At 41.8% G+C, this 22706-nt stretch overlaps 1 protein-coding gene across 2 annotated transcripts in view; it reads right to left on the bottom strand.

The window, feature by feature from the left end:
- Positions 1–9548: 9548 nt before the first annotated feature.
- Positions 9549–22706, bottom strand: part of PPA2 (inorganic pyrophosphatase 2) — a 58042-nt gene continuing 44884 nt past the window's right edge. For both annotated transcript variants that reach the window (XM_040329712.1, XM_040329705.1), the window contains 5 exons: positions 19902–20029; positions 16286–16371; positions 12128–12197; positions 10564–10603; positions 9549–9708 (listed from right to left, as the gene is read on the bottom strand). In XM_040329712.1, the coding sequence (XP_040185646.1) occupies positions 9680–9708; positions 10564–10603; positions 12128–12197; positions 16286–16371; positions 19902–20029 (353 nt within the window). In that variant the 3' untranslated portion in view covers positions 9549–9679. The remainder of the gene's footprint in view (positions 9709–10563; positions 10604–12127; positions 12198–16285; positions 16372–19901; positions 20030–22706) is intronic.

The following is a 22706-nucleotide window of genomic DNA, read 5'->3' as shown; positions in this document are numbered from 1 at the left end:
TGTTTGAAGCCTGAAATGTGCAAAAGGTCGCAAAGTTCAAGGGGGCCAAATACTTTCGCAAGGCACTATATATATGTATATTTATTGACACTGGCACCATTTTCAGACTTTTGGCTCTGTATGCCACCAGAATAAAATTAAAACAAAACAATCCAAATGAATTTAAAGTGCAGACTTTCAATTTTAATTCAAGGGGTTGAACATAAATATCAAGTACAAATTCTAGGAACTACAACCATTTTTATACACAGTCCTCCCATTTTTCAGGGGCTCAAATGTAATTGGACAAATATAATCATAAATAAAATTTTAATTTTAATTTTGTTGAGAATCCTTTACTGTCAATGACTGCCTGAAATCTGGAACCTATGGACATTACCAAAGACTGGGTTTCCTCCTTTCTAAAGCTTTGCTAGGCCCTAACTGCAGCTCTCTTCAGTTCTTTGTTTGGGGGGTCTTTCTGCCTTTAGTTTTGCCTTCAGCAAATGAAATGCATGCTCAGTTGGGTTGAGATCAGGTGATTTACCTAGCCATTGCAGAATATTTAACTTATTTTCCTTCAAAAGCTCCTGGGTTTCTTTTGCAGTGTGTTTTGGATCATTGTCCATCTGTACTGTGAAGCGCCATCCGATTGACTTTGCTGCATTTGGCGGAATCTGGGCTGACAGTATATCTCTAAACACTACTACAGAATTCATCCGGCTGCTTCTTCCATCACATCAATAAACACCAATGACCCAGTGCCACTGGAAGCTATGCATGCACATGCCATCACACTGCCTCCACCATGTTTTACAGATTACGTTGTGCGCTTTGGATCATAAACTGTTCCAAGCCTTCTCCACACTTTCTTCTTCCGTCATCCTGGTACAGATTAATATTAGTTTCATCTGTCCAAAGAATGCTTTTCCAGTACTGGTCTGCCTTTTTTTGGCAAAGTTTAATCTGGCTTTTCTATTCTTCAGGCTTATGAATGGTTTGCACCTTAAGGTGAACCCTCTGTATTTGCTCTCCTGAAGTCTTCTCTTGATTGTAGACTTTGACAGTGATGCGCCCACCTCCTGGAGAGTGTCCTTCACTTGTCTGGATGTTGTGAATGTGTTTTTTTTTTACCATAGAGAGGATCCTGCGATCATCCACCACTGTTGTCTTTCATGGACGTCCAGACCTTTTTATGTTGCTGAGCTCAACAGTGCGTTCTTTCCTCAGAATCAGGCCTGGACTGGGACAAAAATTTGGCCCTGGACTTCGTCCAGACCAGCCCACTTTAATTTTACAAACATGCACAAAAACAAGTGAAGCAGGAGGGCTGACGACATTCAGAAACATTGCTACAGCCTCATTGGCTGGAATTTCAGATATTGGCATTGCTGCACAGCCATTGGCTGCCTTTCAGCAATGCAGCAGTGCTGAAGTTTACCTGGGTTAGGAACTATGAAGTGAGGTGATGGGCAGTGCGGATGACAGGTCAATCCTATAATGGCTGGCTGGCCGGCCGTCCGGACAAACCCGTCCCCCGGCCAGCTAACCTCAATGGCCAATAACTTTGACAGGCTGTCACCGAAACCAGCCCGCTGAGCCATCGGCCATAGTCCCTATGGCCAGTACATGCCTGCTCAGAATGTACCAAACTGTTGATTTGGCCACTCACGTCTAATGTTGCTGCTATCTCTCTGCAAGTCTTGAAAAATGAAAAATCCTTTAATGGCATGTTTTACTTGCTTAGACAGCCCCTTTGAACAAATGATGTAGGTTCACAGCAATAGTTTTCAAATACCACACTTCGAATCAACTCCAGACCTTTTACCTGCTTAATTGATGAAGAAATAACGAAGGAGTAGCTACAACTGGCCATGAAAAAGCTTTTAATTCATTTGTCCAATTACTTTTAAAAAAGGGGGCTATTCTTAAGAGCTGTAATTTCTAAACCCTTCCTCCGACTTGGATGTACATACCCTCAAATTAAACCCGAGAGTGTGTACTTTGAGTCCATATCCATTATTGAACTACAGCTTGAATATGTTTTGGTAAATACTTGGAAAAAACTAAAATTGTGCCTGTGTCCAACCTAACTGTATTTATTGACCAACCCTGATGTACTGACTGCCTCTCTCATTGCTTGATGCCCTAAAATGCCAGGGCATACAACTATGCCCCAAATGAACCCCTTATGGAAAGTAGACCATCCAAGGTATTTAGAAAGAGAGTCGTGACTTTTGAAGTTATCACAATTTTGGGGGGGGGAAACTGGAAAAAAAAGAGTCATTTTAAATTTTTACATACTGTCACCAGTGCAGTTAAGCATCATATGACTAGGACAGTGATCGGGGATACTGACTGGTGACAGTACGCAAGACAAAAAAAAAAAAACAACACATGTATATTTAATCTTTTAAACTTTCACTTTTTTTTTTCATACTGTCATCAGAGTAGTTCAGTGTCACCATAGTGGAGGGGTGGGGAGGGACGATCGGAGATTTTTTTTCTTAACAGTTTTTGCTTTATACAGTGAAGATCATTGTAACAGCAATCGTTTGAACCGTCATGAATGGCTTTCAGTCATGACTCATTGTTTACCATTGTGATGCTGTGATTGGCCACAGCCGTCACGTGGTACAGGGTGTTGTGATAGGCCCAGGTGCCATGTGATCACTGGTGACCAATCACAGATCTCACAGTAGTAACAAAAAAAAAAAAACATACAACACACATCATGAATGCATTTGCGACTGTTTACTAGGTGATCACAATTGCAGATTGTGCTGCTGCGCAGCCCAGGTGGCACACACAGTACGCATACGCAGGGCAACGTACTGGTACATCATGGTGCCTGCTCCATTAGCAGTAAAATGATTTTTGCTTAGTCCGCAAGTGGTTAATCACTTACCGTCCACCCACTGTCAAATCACAGCGGGACGGGGCGGCTCTCATTCTGGGGCGTGATATGATATCATCCCAGAATGGCCACTCTTGTGCGCCCTGCAGGGGGGGGGCTGCGCAGTTCGGTGATCACAGCCGTGTTGCTAGGACATGGCCCGACCCAATCTCCGTAAAAAAAACGATTATGTGGCTCTTTAACCATGTGATCAGCTGCATCTAATCACAGCCGATCACATGTAAAACACAGAAGTGCTGGTAATCGCCTCACACTGACAGAGTGTGTGGCGAGCAGAGCCAATCAGCGGCATCTCCTCGCAGGGGGCAGCAAGTTAAAAGAAGGCGTTCTGGTGTGGAGCAGCAGCCTACTACCAGCAGAGCACAGTCCACCTCAAGAGTAGTGCCGTCCACCTCAAGAGCAGTGCCACTGCAACAAAGGCCAGGCACCAGTAGGATGTCATCTCAGCCCCAAAAGGGATCGAGGCCATGCCAGCCTTCCCTATGGCCTTCAAAACCCCCCTGTGGCTTCCCCCTAATTCCAGAGCAGAAAATATCCCCCCTTTCACCGCCCAGCCAGGTGTCCACCAATGATTTTGCCATGCTCGATTTTTTTCATTTAATTTTCACCGAAGAATTATTATCATCCATTGTGGCCCAGTGCAACCTCTACGCACAGCAGTACATAGAAAGCAACCCTGGTTCCAGTTATGCCCCGTCCCTTTGAGTGGAGAGAACTCACCGTAGAGGAATTCCAAATTTCCTTAGGCCTAACTCTGAATATGGGTCTCTCAAAAAAACAAAAAAAAAAAAAAACAATCGTACTCCTATTGGTCTACCAAACCCATCCACCACATGCCAGTCTTCTCATCCCGTATGCCCAGATCAAGATACTTTATGATTATGCGGGTTCCTCCACTTTAATGGCAACACCCAGTGCCCTCCCCGTAATGACCCAGCTTTTGACAATCTATTTAAAATTCGGCCACTCCTAAATTATTTCTCTGAAAAATTCCCCCAGTTATATATCCCCGAACAGAATATCTTCATAGACGAGTCCCTTGTCAAATTCTCAGGCAGGCTGGGCATCAAACAGTTTATCCCCAGCAAAAGGGCCCGATATGAGGTTAAAATGTACAAGCTATGTGACCGAGTCACGGGGTACCTCTACTCCTTCCTGTTGTACGAAGGGAAGGACTCCCAACTGCATCCCCCGAATGCCCAGAGTATTTTGGAGCCAGTGGAAAAGTGGTCTGGGAGCTCATCTATCCACTGCTTGGAAAAGGATACCACCTTTATGTGGATAATTTTTACACTAGCCTGCCCCTGTTTCGCAATCTTCACCTATGGGACACCCCAGCATGTAGCAACGTTAAGAGCCAATAGAAAGGGCTTCCCACAAAAATGGTCAATGAAAAGCTCAGACGAGGCGAGTCAGCATCATTGAGGAACCAGGAGCTTTGGCTGTCAGGTGGAGGGACAAACAAAATGTCCACATGCTTACAACGATCCACAACGACACCTACGTGGAAGTCCCCAAAAGAAACGGCCCAATCCAAAAACCAAAATGCATCTATGATTATAATTTGTTTATGGGGGGAGTGGACTTCAACGATCAGATGATTGAACCCTACCTTCCCACAAGAAAATCCTGCCACTGGTATAAAAAAAGTGTCCATTTATTTTTTCACTTTGGTCATGTAGAACACTTATTTATTTACAAAAAAATCTACAGAAAACTCTGTATCCTATCTGCAATACCAAGAAGAAGTTATCACCGCCCTTTTGTACCCTGAAAGCCCACCAGAAAATATTTGCTACGATTCCGTGAGCAGACTCCACGAGCGCCACTTTCCTGAGAAATCCCCCCCCCCCCCCGAAAGAGGCACAAGACGTCAGAAAAAATGCCGTGTGTGCACCAGAAGAGGAGTCAGAAAAGACACTATTATTGTCCCTCCCAACCAGGCCTCTGTATAAGTGTATGTTTCCGCCGTTACCATACTTTCCAAAATGATTAGGTAGTTCTCATTTCCTGTAATTTTCCTCCACACCCCTTATGCCACTGCACTGTACATATCTCTGCCTTCTCCAGAACCGACCCTGGCTTGTTATACGACCACGCTTTTGCCCAATGCTTAACTGTACCTACCTCTGCCTGCTCTGAAACTGACCCTGGCCTGTTATACGACCACGTTTTTGCCTAACGCTTAACTGTACCTACCTCTGCCTGCTTTGGAACTGACCCTGGACTGTTTGACCAAGTTTTTTGCCTGCCTCTTGGATTGATCTTTTACCCTGCTATGCTAGTGGGAACACAGGGGTCTCACATATGGGAGGGGCTCCAGAATTGTTTTTCTGGATGAAGAGAATTTTTTTTTTTCGTTTTCTCATTTATGAATTAGGGTCTGGTTGCCTGGAGGCTTCAAAGAGATTTGGGTGGGAGAAGCCTCTACCCCTGTCCCCATTCTTTCCTGGCCTGCTACTTGGACCATGTACCTGTTACTACCAGGACCAATATTTTGGCACTGCTGGCAATGTTTCTACTTGCACTGGCCCTGGACAGTAACCCTGCCTGCACTGACTATGGACAATATTCCTGCCTGCTGCCTGGACAATTCCATTCACCGTCGCTGACCACGTCCCTGCCTGCTGCCTGGATCAGGGCTCTCCTCCTGTGGAAAATTGCACTACTAAAACAGGTAATCTTTTTTTTTTTACCCATTACTTAACAGAATGAATTTTAAGGTGCAATTCTTGGTATGTACATGCTGTGTTTAGAAATATGAAGGGCCTTCAAAAATGTGATGATTGTAAGTAAATTGGATGTGTAATTTATGTCCCTTGAACACCTGATGGTGCTTCTTGGATGTTGGGCCTCTATGTGGCCAGGCTGGTAAAAAAAAAGCACACATGTGGTATCTCACCATACTCAGAAGAAGCAGCAGAATATCTTTTGGGGTGTAATTTTTGCTATGTACATGCTATGTGTTGGAAATCTCCTATAAATGGACAACTTTGTGTAAAAAAAAAAAAAAAAATTTTTTTTTATTTTTTTCTCCAAAAACATCTGGAAAAAAATGAACCGTTCAAAAGACTCATTATGCCTCATAGATTATACATTGGGGTGTTAGCTTTCCAAAAAGGGGTCACTTTGTGGGCATTTTCATTGTCCTGGTGCTCCAGGGCCTTCAAAAGTGTAATAGGCGGTTGACAGATTAGGGCCCAGATTCAGACGTCCATACTTAACATAGGATACCCCTCTTATTACGCCAGAAAAAGCCGAACGCAAACGACGGAAAAAAATGCGTCGGGCGGACGTACGTTTCTGAATCGGCGTATCTACCCAATTAGCATAATCTTTGCGTAAATATACGGAAGCGGCCAGCGTAAATATGCAGCCTAAGATACGACGTTTACGCATAGATTTCCCCAAGATCCGACCGGCGTAAGACACTTACGCCGGTCGGATCTTAGGGAAATCTATGCGTAACTGATTCTATGAATCAGCCGCATAGTTACGACCCCGCACACTCAGAGTTACGACGGCGTATCTCCTTTCTGAATCCGGGCCTAGATGTGTAATTTATGCTCCTAGAACGCCTCAAGTTGCTACTTCAGTGTTGGGCCTCTGTATGTGGCCAGTCTGTGTAAAAGGCTCACACATGTGGTATACGCCATACTCAGGAGGAGCAGCAGAATATATTTTGGGGTGTCATTTATAAAATGTGCATGCCATGTGAGAGAAATAACCTGTTATAATGACAATTTGGTGTGAAAAAAAAAATTAAATAAAAAAAAATCTTAATTTTGCAAAGAATTGTGGGAAAAAATGAGAACTTCAAAAAACTAACTATTCCTCTTACTAACTACCTTGGAAAGTCTACTTTCCAAAAAGGGGTGATTTGGGGGGTATTTGTAATTTACTGGCTTGTTAGGGTCTCAAGAAATGATAGGCTGTCAGTACATCAGGTGTGATACATTTTCAGTAATTGGCACCATAGCCTGTAGACCCTATAACTTTCACCCAGACTAAATAATATCCACAATTTTTTTTTTTTTTTTTTTACCAAAGATATGTAGCAGTGTACATTTTTGGCCAAATTTATGAAGAAAAATTACTTTCGCAAAATTTTATAATAGAAATTAAGAAAAATTCATTTTTTTTTACAAAATTTACATTCTTTTTCATTTATAGCGGAAAAAAAAAAAAAAAACGCAGAGGTGATCAAATACCACCAAAAGAAAGCTCTATGTGTGTGAAAAAAAGGACGAAAATTTCATATGGATAGAGTGTTGTATGACTGAGTTATTGTCATTCAAAATGTGAGCACCGAAAGCTGAAAATTGGTCTAGTTATTAAGGGTGTTTGAAGCCGGGGTTCACCCAAAAAAAAAAAAATAATAATATTACATCTAGCACAGCCAGCATAGTAAGGGCATTTACTTCCGGCGGGTTTTTTTTTCCCCCTCCGTACATACCTTTATATTCTGTTTTTGTCCAGGGCTTCCGGGTTCCGATGACTGCGTTCCTATCCTTCCGTTCGATGATTGACAGCTTGTGAAACAGGTGACCTGTCGCACAACGCACGTCACCAAATGTCGGGAAATAGCCGAGCTGCGAGTCGGCACTATTCGGCGCCTGCGCAGTCAGCTCTACACGGCAGGCGCCATATAGTGCCGACTCGCAGCTTAGCTATTTCCAGAAATCTGGTAACGCGTTGTGCGACAGGTCACCTGTTTCACAAGCCGTCAATCACCGAACTGAAGGATAGGAACGCCCAGTCCCGCAGTCATCGGAACCCTGAGGCAGAGATAGGAACGCCCAGTCCCGGAGTCATCAGAACGCGGAAGCCCTGGACCAAATCAGAATATAAAGGTATGTACGGAGAAAAAAAAAAAAAAAAAAAAAAAAAAAAAAACCTGCCGAAAGTAGATGCCCTTACTATGCTGGCTCTAATGTTAAAAATTAGTTTTTAGGGTGAACCTCCACTTTAAGTGCCCAGTGGTCAAGTGGTTAAAAGAGTATCTCTTTGACAGACTGCAAGCTTCTGTAGGGGACAGTCTAATATAAATAGTTCAATGTGTTTTGCAAATCAATGCAGACAGACTTTTGGAACCATGAAGGGTTTGGCACCATGAGACATCAAATCAGGAAGGTATGTCCGCAAGATTAGTTTCAGGGATATAGGCTGCAGAAAGATCACATAATATACCAGTTTGTAAACTGGTCAAAAACTGGCATTCGTCACAAAATGAGATACAATGATTCTTGTATACTAGTGTCTGAAATGAAAAACAACTGCTAAGACCTCGACAGCCATATATTTAATTTATTAAAGTAACTAAAAAAAAAATTGCAATTATAAAAATGTGATTAGTTGCTATGGAAATGCAAACAACTCTTACTAAAGGAGATCTGTTAAAGGGAATGAAAGAAAAGGCTTCTACAAGAAGTAATCTATAATTAAGTTTAAAGCTGAACTCTAGCAATATAATAAAGACACAATGAATGCAACGCTAATCATAATTGTAAGTTTCTAAAATACAAAAATTGCAAGACTCAAAATTGGATTTAGGGGTTACCCTTTTGCATTCCATCTACAGCAGAGTCTGAAACGTTGAGTCACAAAGCAGCATGCAGATATGCTGGCTTTATCCTAGCATACAGGTCACATTTGTGCATTGTGTAGAAAAAAAAACAAACACAAACGCGCTGTCTTAAAATAACAAACAATAGCAGCCCACACAACAAAAGATCAATCTGTGAAATAAACAAGAGTAGGGCTCCTGCTGTAAAAGTGGATCGGAGATTCACTAATGACACTGAATGTGACCAATACGTGATAAACAATAACACATTTACATGAAACAAAAAGGTGCATGTGCATAATTATATAGTACATAAAGTGATTTCAGTGGATAAAGTCACTTTCCAAGGTGAGTAGTTGTAAACCAGTTTGCTAGTAGATAATCTACCACCAATAGAAAAAGAGGCTTACCAGACACGTTGAACCCAACTAGGCCTATGCCCAATGAGTCAACAGAGCTTTTGGTGTAGCACACCAAGGGGAGAGAAGTATGTCAGCATACACAGCTTCCATTGCGGACATATGAAGCGGAGGTCCGTCACACTATTGTCGCTGTTCATTGTAGTGCAGGGTAATGTTGCAGGTCTTGTTTTTGGTTAGTTGGCAGCCAATTAAAAACAAACGAGCTGCCTTCATGAAACATGTTAATGTGCAATATACCAATCATTAAAGCAGTGCATTGCAAAGGTTTAAATGGGCCTTAGAGGTTCTGAATATGGACTTGCCAGCTGACACTGGGGTGAATTTACTAAAGGCAAATATACTGCGCACTTGGCAAGTGCAGTTGCCTCACAAGCAAATATGAAGTTGCTCCAGAGCTCAGTAATTGAAATTAAGCTTCACTTTTCAAAGTGCACAGTCTATTTGCGTATGTTTATCTGTTTAACAATTTGCCTCCTACAGAGACAAGACCATTTGCAAGGTGTTCCCTGCGTGCACAGAGGCTTGTTCAATAAAATACCAATACCAACCCACCAAAATGTATATTTCCCCAATCCAATATTAGATTTGTTACTTTGGGCTGCTGCACTTTATACCTTTAAATGCACAAGAGTACATAATAAAATGATCAAGCGGATAAGGAGAATTTTAAACGAAAAAAAAATGTGTTTATTTACACAAGGTCATCAAAGTCCATTAAGTGGTAGTAAAACAAAATTTATATACACAAGATATACCATCGATTTTCTTCAAAAAAAATTAAATCCTTTATTTGAATTACTTCCTGAGGAAGTGCCAGATATCAACTGTAAGAGAAGAAGAACATCCACATTACTAAAAGGGAAACATCTTTACCATTTCTGTCTCAAAAGAAAACCAAAAGCACACATGGAAATCACCAAAATGATTAATAAAATGATACAAACTTCAGGAGTAGAACATGATCTATAAAAAAAAAAAAAAAAAAAAAAGACACCAAATTTTTTTTTTTTTTTTTTAAATGCTCTATATTATTGCATTGGATGACTAAAATGGGACCTCAAAGGGTCAGGCCTCGCAAAATGAATTTTTCAATTTTTGGTCAATCGTGGAGTATTACCAGACATTACCAGAGTGCTCAAGTTCCTTGCTACATCTGCGGTAACCACCAGCAATTTTCACTAACATAAAAAGGTTTTTATATGTTCTATTATGGAGAACACAAACAGGAGCTACAAAGTAGAATAAAACAGAAAATTACGACAGGGAGACTTTAATATTGAAGATTGGGGACAAGGTTTTATTTTTTTGGACAACTTCGGTGTTAAGTTTTTCCCCAAAAATGTTAACAGCAGTTTTCCTTTTTAGAAAAGTTTGGGGTTAGGTGATAGCCATCACTAAGCAATCAGTTTGCGAGCAAGAAATAGCGTGATCAAGGGGTAGTTGGGGAGAGCAGAAAGTATTGTTTGAAAAATGAATAACTACAGTATAGTCAGCGTTAATTCATGCTTGCATACTTGGGCTGATTTTAATAGAAAGGGAACAACGTGCAAACTCAGTAATTCTCTTAATTACATATTAAAGTTCAGCTGCTACTGTTCTGACTTTGCAAAAAATTGTTATTGTACTTTAGAAATATTTAATTTTCAGGTTCACATATGTAAATGTAAATATATATCTACCTTCAGAAGAGACTGGAACTGATTCTCCTGGAGATGCAGCCTAGATAAATAATACAATCATTAAATATCAAAGAATATAGGCTTTATGTAAAAATCTCAGGTGTGTTAGACCACAAAGCTGCCCTGCTTTCTTGAACTGCAGCAATTTTTTTATTTTTAAATAGCATTTCTGTGCATACTGCACTTGGGCAACAATGGTTTCCAAATGCAAGACATGATGCCAGCAGAAATCTTGGTGGTGGTGCTCAAAGCCCATAGTTTCAGAAGAGCAAGCCTAAAGAGTCTTCTCACTATCCCACTTTAGCCTTCAGTTAGATTGTAATCTACCTATACAGAGTGCTATTGCCCCTTTCCCCAACCTCAGTGTGACAGTGTATGGGTCTCACAACCGGCAAAGAAATGCATCAAGGGAGAAGAGACAATAGGTCACTTACTCCAAGTATACCCAAGGGCACCAGCAGGTGAAGGGAGTGATAGGGGAATGCAGTGAAGAAGAGAGCATTGACAGAAAGGAAGGTTTAGTGCAGTGCTCAGATTTTCAACGTGGGTGATCTGTAGCGACAAAACTGATAACCCTCCTCAGTGCATGTCAAAAACTGTTGAACAAAGCGATATCTTGACTGCAGTGAACTCACTGCTGCGTTAACACCACAGGAGGAGGACAGTGGGTTGGCAGGTCACCATGCATTTAATAAAAATAATAATGTTTGGCAAAAGTAAAAAAAAAAAAAAAAAAGTAAAGATTCTATTTAATAGCTTTTAGTTATACGATTACATACATCTAGCTAAACGCCATATTTCTAATGAGAGTCAGATGCCATCTTTCAAGTAAAAACCAACTAGCCATAGGCGCAGTTTTAAAAAAAAATACACTGTTACCTTTGCCCATACAATTCTGGGGCAATTCTGACTCCAATACACTCTGGTGACCAGTGATCCTGTGATGCTTCTTCCTGGGTTGCCAGCACTGCTCATTCTAAGGCAAGCTGGCAAGTGAGGGTGAGAGATCACTGGTGAGATAAATACTGAATATGGAGGTCAAGTGCGATCCTTATAGACACACTATCACTTTGCTCTGCATGGGTGATGGTACCTACTTAAGTTATAACCCCATCTAAAAGTTTTATTAATTACTGGCATGGGCAAGAGTCACATCTTCTGAAAGGTTTTCACCCATCTTTGGGACAATTTCTCAATTTTTTTGTAAATAGGGACACAACAATTAAAGCCGACTAAGGCCCCAGTCCTCTTACAAGTTTCTTTTTTTTTTAATAAAGGGGGGGAGAGAGAGAAGCTTGTATGGGTTTTGTGACAAAGGTAGGGGAAATCTCTCTTGAACACAAAATATTGTCACCAGGACAGAAGGAGAAATAAACTATGGAAACACAGTAAGTTAACTTTTCTGTATCCCATCTAAAAATCAGAAACAAATGGGCTAGAGTTCCACTTTATAGCAAAGTCATATACATCGATAAATAACTGCATCAGAGAAAAAACGCTCTAGCATTACATTTACTACAAAAAGGTTTGTGTTCATTTGAATAAAAGTCGATATAACACTTACAGAATGCACTATTGCTGTAGCTTCTTTCTCATTACAGCAGAAAGGGCTCTCTCCAATCAAAACATTTTTACTGGGGGGAAAAAAAAAAAAAAAAAAAAAAATTGTAAATTCTAAAAATCCATCTACTAAAAAAAAAAAAAAAAAAAAAAAAAAACAGACTGAGCCAACATTAAACCCAAAACATTTGAAGAAAACCCAAAAACTTTTAACCATTTTATCACTGTCATTTGTTAGCATTAACCAACTACTAAGAAAATGCAGAAATATAATTCAGTTTATCGTTTCAGACTTCTTAGTCTAAATAATAAAAATATGGACTTTACTCAAGCCTTATACAAGGATACAATGTTTTGTGAATAAAACCTTAAAGGGCATTTCCATTCTTGCCGCTAAATTTGGACATTACCCATTTTATATTCGGTACATGTCCCCATTCACATACTAAAATGTAAAAATATTTTAAAAATTGCAGCATACGCCTTTTTTAGATGCGCTTCCAACAAGGAAGCGCCCTTTGTAATGAGGGGAACTGTGAAGCTGTTTTTACCATAATGTACTCTGTCCAGCGACAGATATCTCAAGAGCTGTACTAGATTTGAACACAGTCTGGACAACTGTCTAAACAAGGTGATTGCCAAGTTGGTGGGGGGGGGGGGGGATTGGTCAAGGGGGCTTCATACCGGGTCGCTCAACCACAAAGAACATCCACAGACTGTTCCACAACCTGACGTATCCACATGACTGTACTCCCACTCGGGTTAATGTATCCCTAGACACCTGTAAGTCTTTTGACAGTGTGGAATGGCCATATTGCTTTGAGTCTTACAGCTGTATGGCTTTGGCCCCCGACTGATACTTTAACTCAGTGTTTCTCAATTCCAGTCCTCAGGCCCCCCCAACAGGTCAGGTTTTCAGGATTTCCCTCAGATGAAAAGGCTGTGGTGATTACTAAGGCAGTGAAACTGATCAAATCACCTGTGCAAAATAATGGAAATCCTGAAAACCTGACCTGTTGGGGGGGCCTGAGGACTGGAATTGAGAAACACTGCTTTAACTCTATACTTTGCCACTAGCCCGTATTAATTCGGAGAATACTGAGACTTTCCAGATCACCTGACAGGGCTGTCCTCCATCACCCCTCCTATTCGCTTTGGCCATGGAGCCCCTTGCCATTCGGTTCCGTAGTTCCCTATTAGAAGGCTGCCCATAAATGGCATAGAGGAACGGATTTTTCTCTAAGGACGATACGCTGGGTTTACTTAGCGGATCCTCAGGACTCAGCAACTTGCTAACTGTTATTACTACATTTGGTGACTTCTCCGGATTCCAGGTGAATTGGGACAAGTCAATCCTCTTCCCCTTGGACCAAGCCCTTACTTCTCAGATCCAATCGGACTCTACAAATAGCTACCTTTTTTTTGGTACCTAGAAGTTGTGGTTCAACTGCCACTGTCTCGCTATATTGCTAATAACCTAGGCCCACTACTGCTTCAACTACAGACACAAACCAAACAATGGAGGAACTTACTCCTGGACCTGATGGGACAAGCCAATGTCCTTAAGATGATATACCTGTCTAAACTGTTATATGTCATGGCCAACTCCCCCTGTAAAATCCCTAAAACGATTTTTAAGAGAATTGACTCCATTTGTATTGCGTTCCTTTGGAACGGCAGGCCCCCTAGCGTGGCCCTGAAGACACTGTCTTCTGTCCCACTTGGCAGGGTTAGCTTTCCCTGACTCTTACCTCCATTACCAGGCATCTAAACTGGTCAATATCCATGACTGGCTGCACCCTGACTTAAACAACGCCTGTACAACTACTGAATGTGCCATAGTTTCCTCGTTTGAAACACTACATAATATAATTCATCGAAGGTGCACACCACCGGGACCTGGAATGACTATCTTATGTACCTCTGTTTAAAGCTGTGACAGTTAAGCGTGTCTCTGACTTGTGGTTAGCCTCCCACAATAGTCCACTCTGGTTTAATCCTGCGCTTCCGGGAACTGAACTCCTTGCCTGACCCTCAAAAGGGAGACTTCCAGGGGGATCAAATACTTATGTCACATATACCCCTTAGGGCTTTAAATCTTGCTCCCAGATACGATTGGACTTTGACTTTTCACACACCTATTTGTTCTTCTATTACCAGCTTAGACATGCTGTGCGAGCACAGTTTGGTTCCTTGGATAGTTCACTTAGGCCCCGTACACACGGTCGGTTTGGTCCGATGAGAATGAACCGGAGTTAATTTTCATCGGACCAAACCGACCGTGTGTATAGGCTATCGGTCTGTTTTCCTACGGTCCAAAATTTTAAAACATGCTTCAAAACCGAACCGATGGACCGCTGCCCCATCGGACCAAACCGATGGTTAGTACAGAAAAGCATCGGTTCAAAACCCGCGCATGCTCAGAATCAAGTCGACGCATGCTTGGAAGCATTGAACTTCGTTTTATTCAGCACGTCGTGTGTTTTACGTCACCGCATTCTGACCCGATCGGATTTTGAACTGATGGTGTGTACTTACATCAGGCCGTACGGCCACTTCAGAGGTGAACCGATGAAAACGGTCCGTCGGACCATTCTCATCGGTTTTGTCCGACCGTGTGTACGGGGCCTTAAACCCCATATCTGGAAAAACTCCTAAGATCCCCGGACCATACGAAGCTTATTTCCACCTACTATTCGGCCCTGGTGACAGACTCTAACCCTAGGTTCAAAGCGACACAACAGAAATGGGAATCCCTAGATATCTTTATTACGGAGGACAACTGGTCTGAATTTTGTGAAACTTAAGACTTCCGTTAGATTACCTTGTCTCTGAAGGATATAACTCAAGATCTTCCACCAATCGCACCTTACACCAGCTAAAAATGCACAAAATGGGCATATTAACCTCTGCCGAGTGCTTTCAAGGTTGTGGACACACGGTCGACTTCCTCCATTGCTTTTGGAACTGTCCCATAGTACAAGACTTCTGGGGGAGCGTAGGCTCTTTTCTCTCCTCAGCATTGGGACTAACATAATCAACTCAAGAAAGTGCCTTTTGGGTATCTTTAGTGACTTGGCTGTTCTCTCCCAGGCCAAAAGGCTGCTTTGCATCCTATATTTTTATGCAAAGAAATCCATTTTACTGACCTGGAAGGGAACAGCAACCCCCGACCAGGGGCCTATGGTTAAAACTGGTTAAGTCCTTCCACTATACAAGCTCACCTTTGATATCCGCAAGAGGAAAAAATACATTTCACAAGATTTGGGGCAGATGGCTGGCTAGCCCTCTGACCCTCTCCCCCACACTGCCATGATAGGAGAATGCCTGAGACAGCTTGCCTGACACCACGATTAAATTCTGTAGTGATTGTACTACTCATGCTTGTAATGCTTGTGTATAGAGCCTGACACTGAAGATGATGCAATCTGTTTTACCATTATATTGCATAACGGATGCACAAGCTACTTCGGTTTTAGACTGACATAGGAGCACTTTGTACTATGTGTTGGATCTTGTTAGGTCCCCTTTTTTGTATGTTTGCATGTTAAGAAAATGCAATAAACTGATCTTGGTGGAAAAAAAAAAAAAGGATTTGAACAGTCTTAAAAAGGTTAAAGGATTAGGAGCCGAGCTTCTCTATTGTATTTTATTGAGAACTGGACTCAGCCAGTCCGCAGCTTGGCTTTTGGGACAGATCACTCTGAGCTAGCTGAGAAATGTTTGTAGTCAGTCAAGACATATTCTCTTCAGAAACATCTAAAAGAAGAAGAAGAAAAAAAAAAAAAAAAAAAAAAAGAAGAAGTTTGACCGCAAAAGTGGAACTACACTTTAAAAACAAACAGTGGCTCATTCAGGCTATAAAGCTTCATGTACACTAGCAGTTCCTAAATTTGAGAGCTTTTTTGCAGAAGCTCCTAAACTCAATAAAAGCCTATGTTTCAATGTACTCATAGGCTTTTAGCAGAGTTTAGGATCTGCGGTGTTCGACCTCCCTCTCGAATGCGTAAGAATCAAGTTCAGGATAGGAGTGTTTTGACCGCAAGAATATGCAAAAAAAAAAAAAAAAAAAATCGCAATTTATTACAAAAGAGATACAAATCGGGCCATTAAAAAGGGAGGGAAACACACTTAAATTCAACAATATCACCAGGACACATACCATTGTATCTCACCACATTCTGATCTTTTATGAACCATGTCTTGCCAAAAGTCATGAGTAACTTTGATGACATCCATTGCAAATTCCTACAAGAATAGTGAAAGGGGAAACACAAAAGAAATCAAGGCATCAGTACTATGGCAAAGAAAAAAGAAAAGAAAAAGAAGACCTACATATATTTTTATACCTATACCAGGGATATTCAATTAGCGGACCTCCAGCTGTTGCAGAACTACAAGTCCCATGAGGCATAGCAAGACTCTGACAGCCACAAGCATGACACCCAGAGGCAGAGGCATGATGGGACTTGTAGTTTTGCAACATCTGGAGGTCCGCTAATTGCATATCCCTGACCTATACCATGGAATTGTGCTAGTAGTCAAGAAAAGGTTATTTGATTTGTCAGAATCATCTCAATACAGATTTATTTAAACTGCCATTGCAGCTTTTTTTTAAAACAGGCGCTGGCTCTAAGGTCATTCTCAATTCTGACTTCACTACCTAGAAATTAAATTACTAGTTACAAGTATGCAGGATTAAAATGTACGTTCCCAAGACTTAGCCTGCTGTGTGCTTGGTCCAGTGACCCAAATAGTGAGGATGAAAAAAAAAAAAAAATGAAAGCCCTGGATTCTGCACTTGCATCTCGCGCTGGCTGCGATAGGAAAAACACATTACAGCGAGCGCGAGAAAGTAGTGACGGGGATCCAGGCACTGTGTTTGGTATGAATTATGAGGGGGAACTCCACACCAAATTTTAAATAAAAAACGTCATGGAATCCCCTCTAGGAGCCCACCAGGTCCTTAAGTCTGGTATGGATTTCAAGGGGAGCCCCCCTATGTCCCCCCAAAATCCATACCAGACCCTGATCCCGAGCACGCAGCCCGGCCGGTCAGGAAAGGGGGTGGGGACGAGCGAGCGCCCCCCCCTCCTGAACCGTACCAGGCCGCATGCCCTCGACATGGGGGGGTGAGTGCTTTGTGGCAGGTAGGTGCCCTGCGGCCACCCAGTGTCAATAAAAAAAAAAAAAACACACTACACACAGGTTTTTTTTAAGTCATTTATTAGGCAGCTTCGGGGGTCTTCTTCCGACTTCGGGGGTCTTCTCCGGTGCCTTCTACCAGGCTCCTCCGCTATCTTCTAGCTCTTTTACTAGCGGTGGCCTGGTCTACTCCCAAAGCACCTTGTCCCCATGTTGATGAGGACAAGGGCCTCTTCCCGACAACCCTGACCGTTGGTTGTTGGGGTCTGCGGGCGGGGAGCTTATCGGAATAAGGGGGCCCGAAGATCCTGAATGAGTATGGGGTACATTGCACCTCTACCAATTCACCTGGAGAAAAAAAAACACAAACACACACACACACACACACACACTTATTAGGCAGCTCCGGGGGTCTTCTTCCTTCTACCGGGCTCCTCCGACATCTTCTTCCAGCTCTTTTACTAGTGGTCGCCCAGTCTTCTCCGTCGTCTTTTTCCCTCTTCTCCCAATGTTGACACGACACTCTATCCTGCTGTAATGCTGGGTGCAAAACGATTTATATAGGCATGGGGCATGGTCACCGGGTGATGTCATGTGGTGACCCCAACCCTTATGCCGTCACCACCGGGAGCATGATGGGACTGTGACGTCATAAGAGGCCTATATAAATCGTTGTGCACCGCGCAAACAGCATAACATCGGGAGAGAGTGCGGTGTCAACATCGGAAGAAAAGAGGGACGAAGACGCTTGAGAAGACTGGGCCACCGCTAGTAAAAGAGGTAGAAGATAGCAGAGGAGCCCGGCAGAAGGGAGAAGGCACTGGAGAAGACCCCCGAAGTCGGAAGAAGACCCCTGAAGCTGCCTAATAAATTACTTTAAAAACCTGTGTGTAGTGTGTTTTTTTCTTGACACAGGGTGGCCGCAGGACACCCCCTGCCACAAAGCATTCACCCCCCATGTCGAGGGCATGCGGCCTGGTACGGTTCAGGAGGGGGGGGGGCGCTCGCTGATCCCCACCCCCTTTACTGACCGGCCGGGCTGCGCGCTCGGATAAGGGTCTAGTATAGATTTTGGGGTAGGGGTTCCCCTTAAAATCCATACCAGACCTAAGGGCCTGGTGTGCTCTTAAGAGGGGAACTCATGCCGGTTTTTTTATTTTAAAAAAATGGCATGGAGTTCCCCCTCATGGATTTATACCAAACATAGTGCCTGGTATTGGCGGGGATCCAAGTCGGATCCCCGTTCATTGAAAGTCGGACGTATGTCAGCTTCAACACATTTTTCTTCCCGGTGAGCCAGCTCACCCGTGACGGTGCTTGTAGGAGGTCAATCTCGCAGAGAAAATATTGACACAATATCGCGGTCATCTACTGTATATAAACCAAAAGAACCATGGCAGTCTAGCAAAAAAAAAAAAACACAACAGGCACTGATCTTTTTAAAGGCATACACAGATAAACTATAAGGCGAGAAACAATTTAGTTGCTTTCTATATCCAACGTCTGGAAAGCAGAAATTAAGATGTGCTCTTTAATTAACAAAGGTCATATGCTGTAGATGAGGGTTACCGCACCTTCTTACTGTAATTATAAACACACGCATAATTACTTATGGCATCTTTTTTTCTAAGCCCCTGTAAGCTTCAGTGCAATCAATTACCACACAGTATAGCATATTTCACATCAAATGCAATACTCAGCAGCAAACCTTCTGGAAACAAGAAAGCAGCAGTTCATAAGGACCAGATGATATGGAGTGTGAAATAAGATAAGCTCAACAATGGAAAATGAATAAATACTTCCAGTTATCCAAGTCTGTTCTCAGCCACAGCATTTCATAAATTTCACTTTGCACTACAGTATATTGGTCACATATGTCACCCATCCCCCGTGGGCCTCAGCTGGCAGAATACCTCACCACTTTGTAAAACTCTGGTTACGCCACATCTGGAGTATTGCATCCAGTTCTGGTTCCAGTCCTCAGGAAGCATGTGCTGGAGCGAGTCCAGGGAAGGGCAACAAAAAAAATTAATAAGGGGACTAGAGGACCTCAATTACGAGGAATGACTACAAGCATTAAATGTAATCCCCTGGAGAAGAGAGGCTTGAGAGGAGACATGATAGCGATATACAAATGCCTCAAATGGTGATCCCGGCGTAGAATAAAAAGTTCAGTCTCAGGGAGCGCAAGAGGACACAGGGCCACACAATGAGATTGGAGAAGCGGTTTAACCTTAAGCTGCATAGGCGGGTTTTTCACTGTCAGGGCAATAAGGACGTAGAACTCTCCCCCACAATTGGTGGTGTCAGCACAAAGTATTGATATTTTTAAAAGCCTTTTGGATGTGCATCTTAATGAACACAAAATACAGGGATATGGGAAATTTTTATCGACACTGACGTCGACACGTACACCTACACAGGATGGACTATGGTCTTTATTCAACCTTACCTACTATGTAATAAATGGAAAGTAGCAGCCTTAGCCTGGATTTGCTCCACCATTCTACAAATCATACTTAAAGCCATTATACATGCACAAATAGAATGCTATTGGGGGGGGGGGGGGGGGGGAATCAAACCTTTGGCTCTATTTAAATTGTTTAGTGTATATACACACACTTTGGTCTTACTTGGTTTTTAAACTCTCCATTAAAGCCAAACTGATTTTCTGGTTTGCCATCTGGGACTTTATAGGATTTCAGCCAATCAACAGTAGCCTCAAGATAACCAGGCTTGTGCTTTCTTACATCTTCAATACCTGCAAAAAAATACACAAAAGAGTAAGATGACCTGAATACATAATTGCCTAGGCATGACTATACAAGCAAATTAAATATACTGAACAAAACCTCTTTACCACATTCTCCATCACAAAAACAAAAAAAACAAAAACAACTCACAACAGTTCTGGCAAGGACAACACTGAAGACCTGGACAGGCAAGTGTCCTTTTATTAAAGATCAGCAGCTACAGCATTTGTTTGCGTTTGCTTTAACCTTCCCCTGCATTGTATACTAACTTTTCCTTTGTTCCCTTGCCATTCTGTTCTGCAATGAGAACCAAAGCAAATACCATATACTTCTGGGTATAGATAGGCATTTAACTCACTAATTTTAAGTCATTGTGAGAGCTGGCCAAATCAGTGCTGATCAGGGGCAAATAATCATAAAAAGTGCACAGGACACATGACAGCAATGTGCCAGGATCAGTTTTTATTCATATAGAACAGAACACTTAAAGTCTACAAGGTAGCATATAGAAGAAGTTTATGGTTCGGCCACACACACACTTTTCCGAATGGGGAGTAGGTGTGTAGTTGGCATTCCAGTGGGCCCTTACCATTTATACAGTACTATCTGCTTATGCAATAGATTAGTGATGGCTAACCTTGGCACCCCAGATGTTTTGCAAGTACAGTCCCATGATGCTCAAGCGCATCATGGGAAATGTAGTTCCAAAACATCTGGGATACCAAGGTTTGCCATCAGTGCAATAAATCCCATGTTAAAACTAGTTTAGATTCCCTCCTTTTTTTTTAGTTTTAAGGGTATAGAACAGACAATGGATTTTTTCTATAATCTTCCAGTCTATATAATAGACTGCTGAAGAACATTGGTCCCTTCTGCTGTAAGGAAGACAGAAGGTTTTGGGTCCGTTCTCTCCATCGTGGTTATCCATTGCAGGCCGGCTTTCTCTATGGTTTTTATGTGTAATGGTCAAGATACACAACAGGTATGGAACAATACTACTGTGTTAAAAATCTATATTTCTTATAGAAACCTTACTGAAGTGATTAATGTATTTTACATTTTCGGAGGCATATCTATTGCTTTCTTCCCAATGTAGAGGGCTTTTGTCCTCTCAAATACGTGTATAAATCAAATTTTAGAAACCATTTTCAGTATTGTGTAAAGCCCAAAGAAGGATCCCAAAGAAATCTGAAAGCTTGTTTTTAAAATAACCCTTCTCATATAAAGCTCAACATTTCAAAATTAAATGTACATAGACTTATCACAGGAAAGGATTTGCGCAAAGGAGTTTGCTATATATGTAGGCTACAAATGCTTGTCTTAAAATTAGGTTGATCCAAGAACAGGAGAAATGGGACTAGAGCATGCACAAATTTTGGACAGAAACAAAAATTACCCAACTTGGGAGAAAAGTTAAAGTATGGCCAAAGATCACAGGAGTGCACTACTGTGCCCTGTTTCAGCCAACAGCGGGCTAAAGCCCCTTGTTGCCCAATGTCACCAAGCAGGTTCAGACTTGGCACTGGACCAGAACTTGTGATCCGCTAAGAGCCTGAGCCAGCCCCTCCTCCATAGCCCAGCGCTCCAGTAAGCACTGTAGGGGAAAGCAGAGAGCTACTGACTGCTCAAAGAGAAGGGGGGGGGGGGAGATAAAGGCTTTAAACGAATAAAAGCTCATCATTGTAAGCACCCATCAGTGGTTAATGGTTTGTCTCAACACACTAAATTGATACATTTACAGGAGAGCTTGTTCTTTTGAAAAAATAAATAAAAATATATACATCACACACACACACACACACATATACACACACACATATACACACACACTTATGCAGCAACCACATTTAAATATGTATTTAAATACATTACATTTTCATTTATGGTTTATATAAAACATTAGACAACTGTCCCCCCCCCCCCCTTTCTTTGCTAGTGCAGTCCAGAAAGGCACTATTTTGTCAACCAAGACATTAGAACAGAGCACATTTGTGGCAGATAAAACAGGTAATTGAATGGTCTTCAAAAAGGGATACATCACACGAAATTTGTGTATAGTAGACACGTACTACATATGTTTAAAAGGAGACCTTCCCTTTAATTCCAATCTTCTTCTACGTGTTCCAATATGACAAGAGTAAAGAATGAGATATTCTATTTATGTGGTGTGTCACATGTCATGTTGTCAAGACTGGGCATTCTGTCTTCTAAAAAACATTGCATCAGTATCTTTTACAAGTGATACTTATTACAAATGAGAGCAGTTGTGAAAGAGGAAGAGAAAAAGCAGAATTAGATTCTTACCGGTAGAGTTGTCCCGATACCACTTTTTTAAGACCAAGTACAAGTACCGATACTTTTTTTCAAGTAGTCGCCGATACCAAATACCGATACTTTTTTTAATCTCATGTGACAGCGGCGCGTGTCAGTAGTTTTTTTTTCTTTAACAAATTTATTTTTTACAATTATTTTTTTTATAATTTTAATTTATAATGCTTTCTTTTTTTTTTAAGGGGGGGGGGGTGGGGGTGGACTGTGTCAGTGTGTTTTTCTTTAAATTTTTTTTTTTCCTACAATAATTATTTTTATTCTTTTGTTTTTTAATTCTTTATTTTTTTTTTTTTTCAGCCCGGTTGGGGGGGCTTTGGTGAGATATCAGGGGTCTTAACAGACCTCTGACATCTT

This window comes from Rana temporaria, chromosome 1 (genome assembly GCF_905171775.1).
Source record: "Rana temporaria chromosome 1, aRanTem1.1, whole genome shotgun sequence".
NCBI lineage: Eukaryota > Metazoa > Chordata > Amphibia > Anura > Ranidae > Rana > Rana temporaria.
This window is presented reverse-complemented; position numbering and strand designations above follow the sequence as displayed.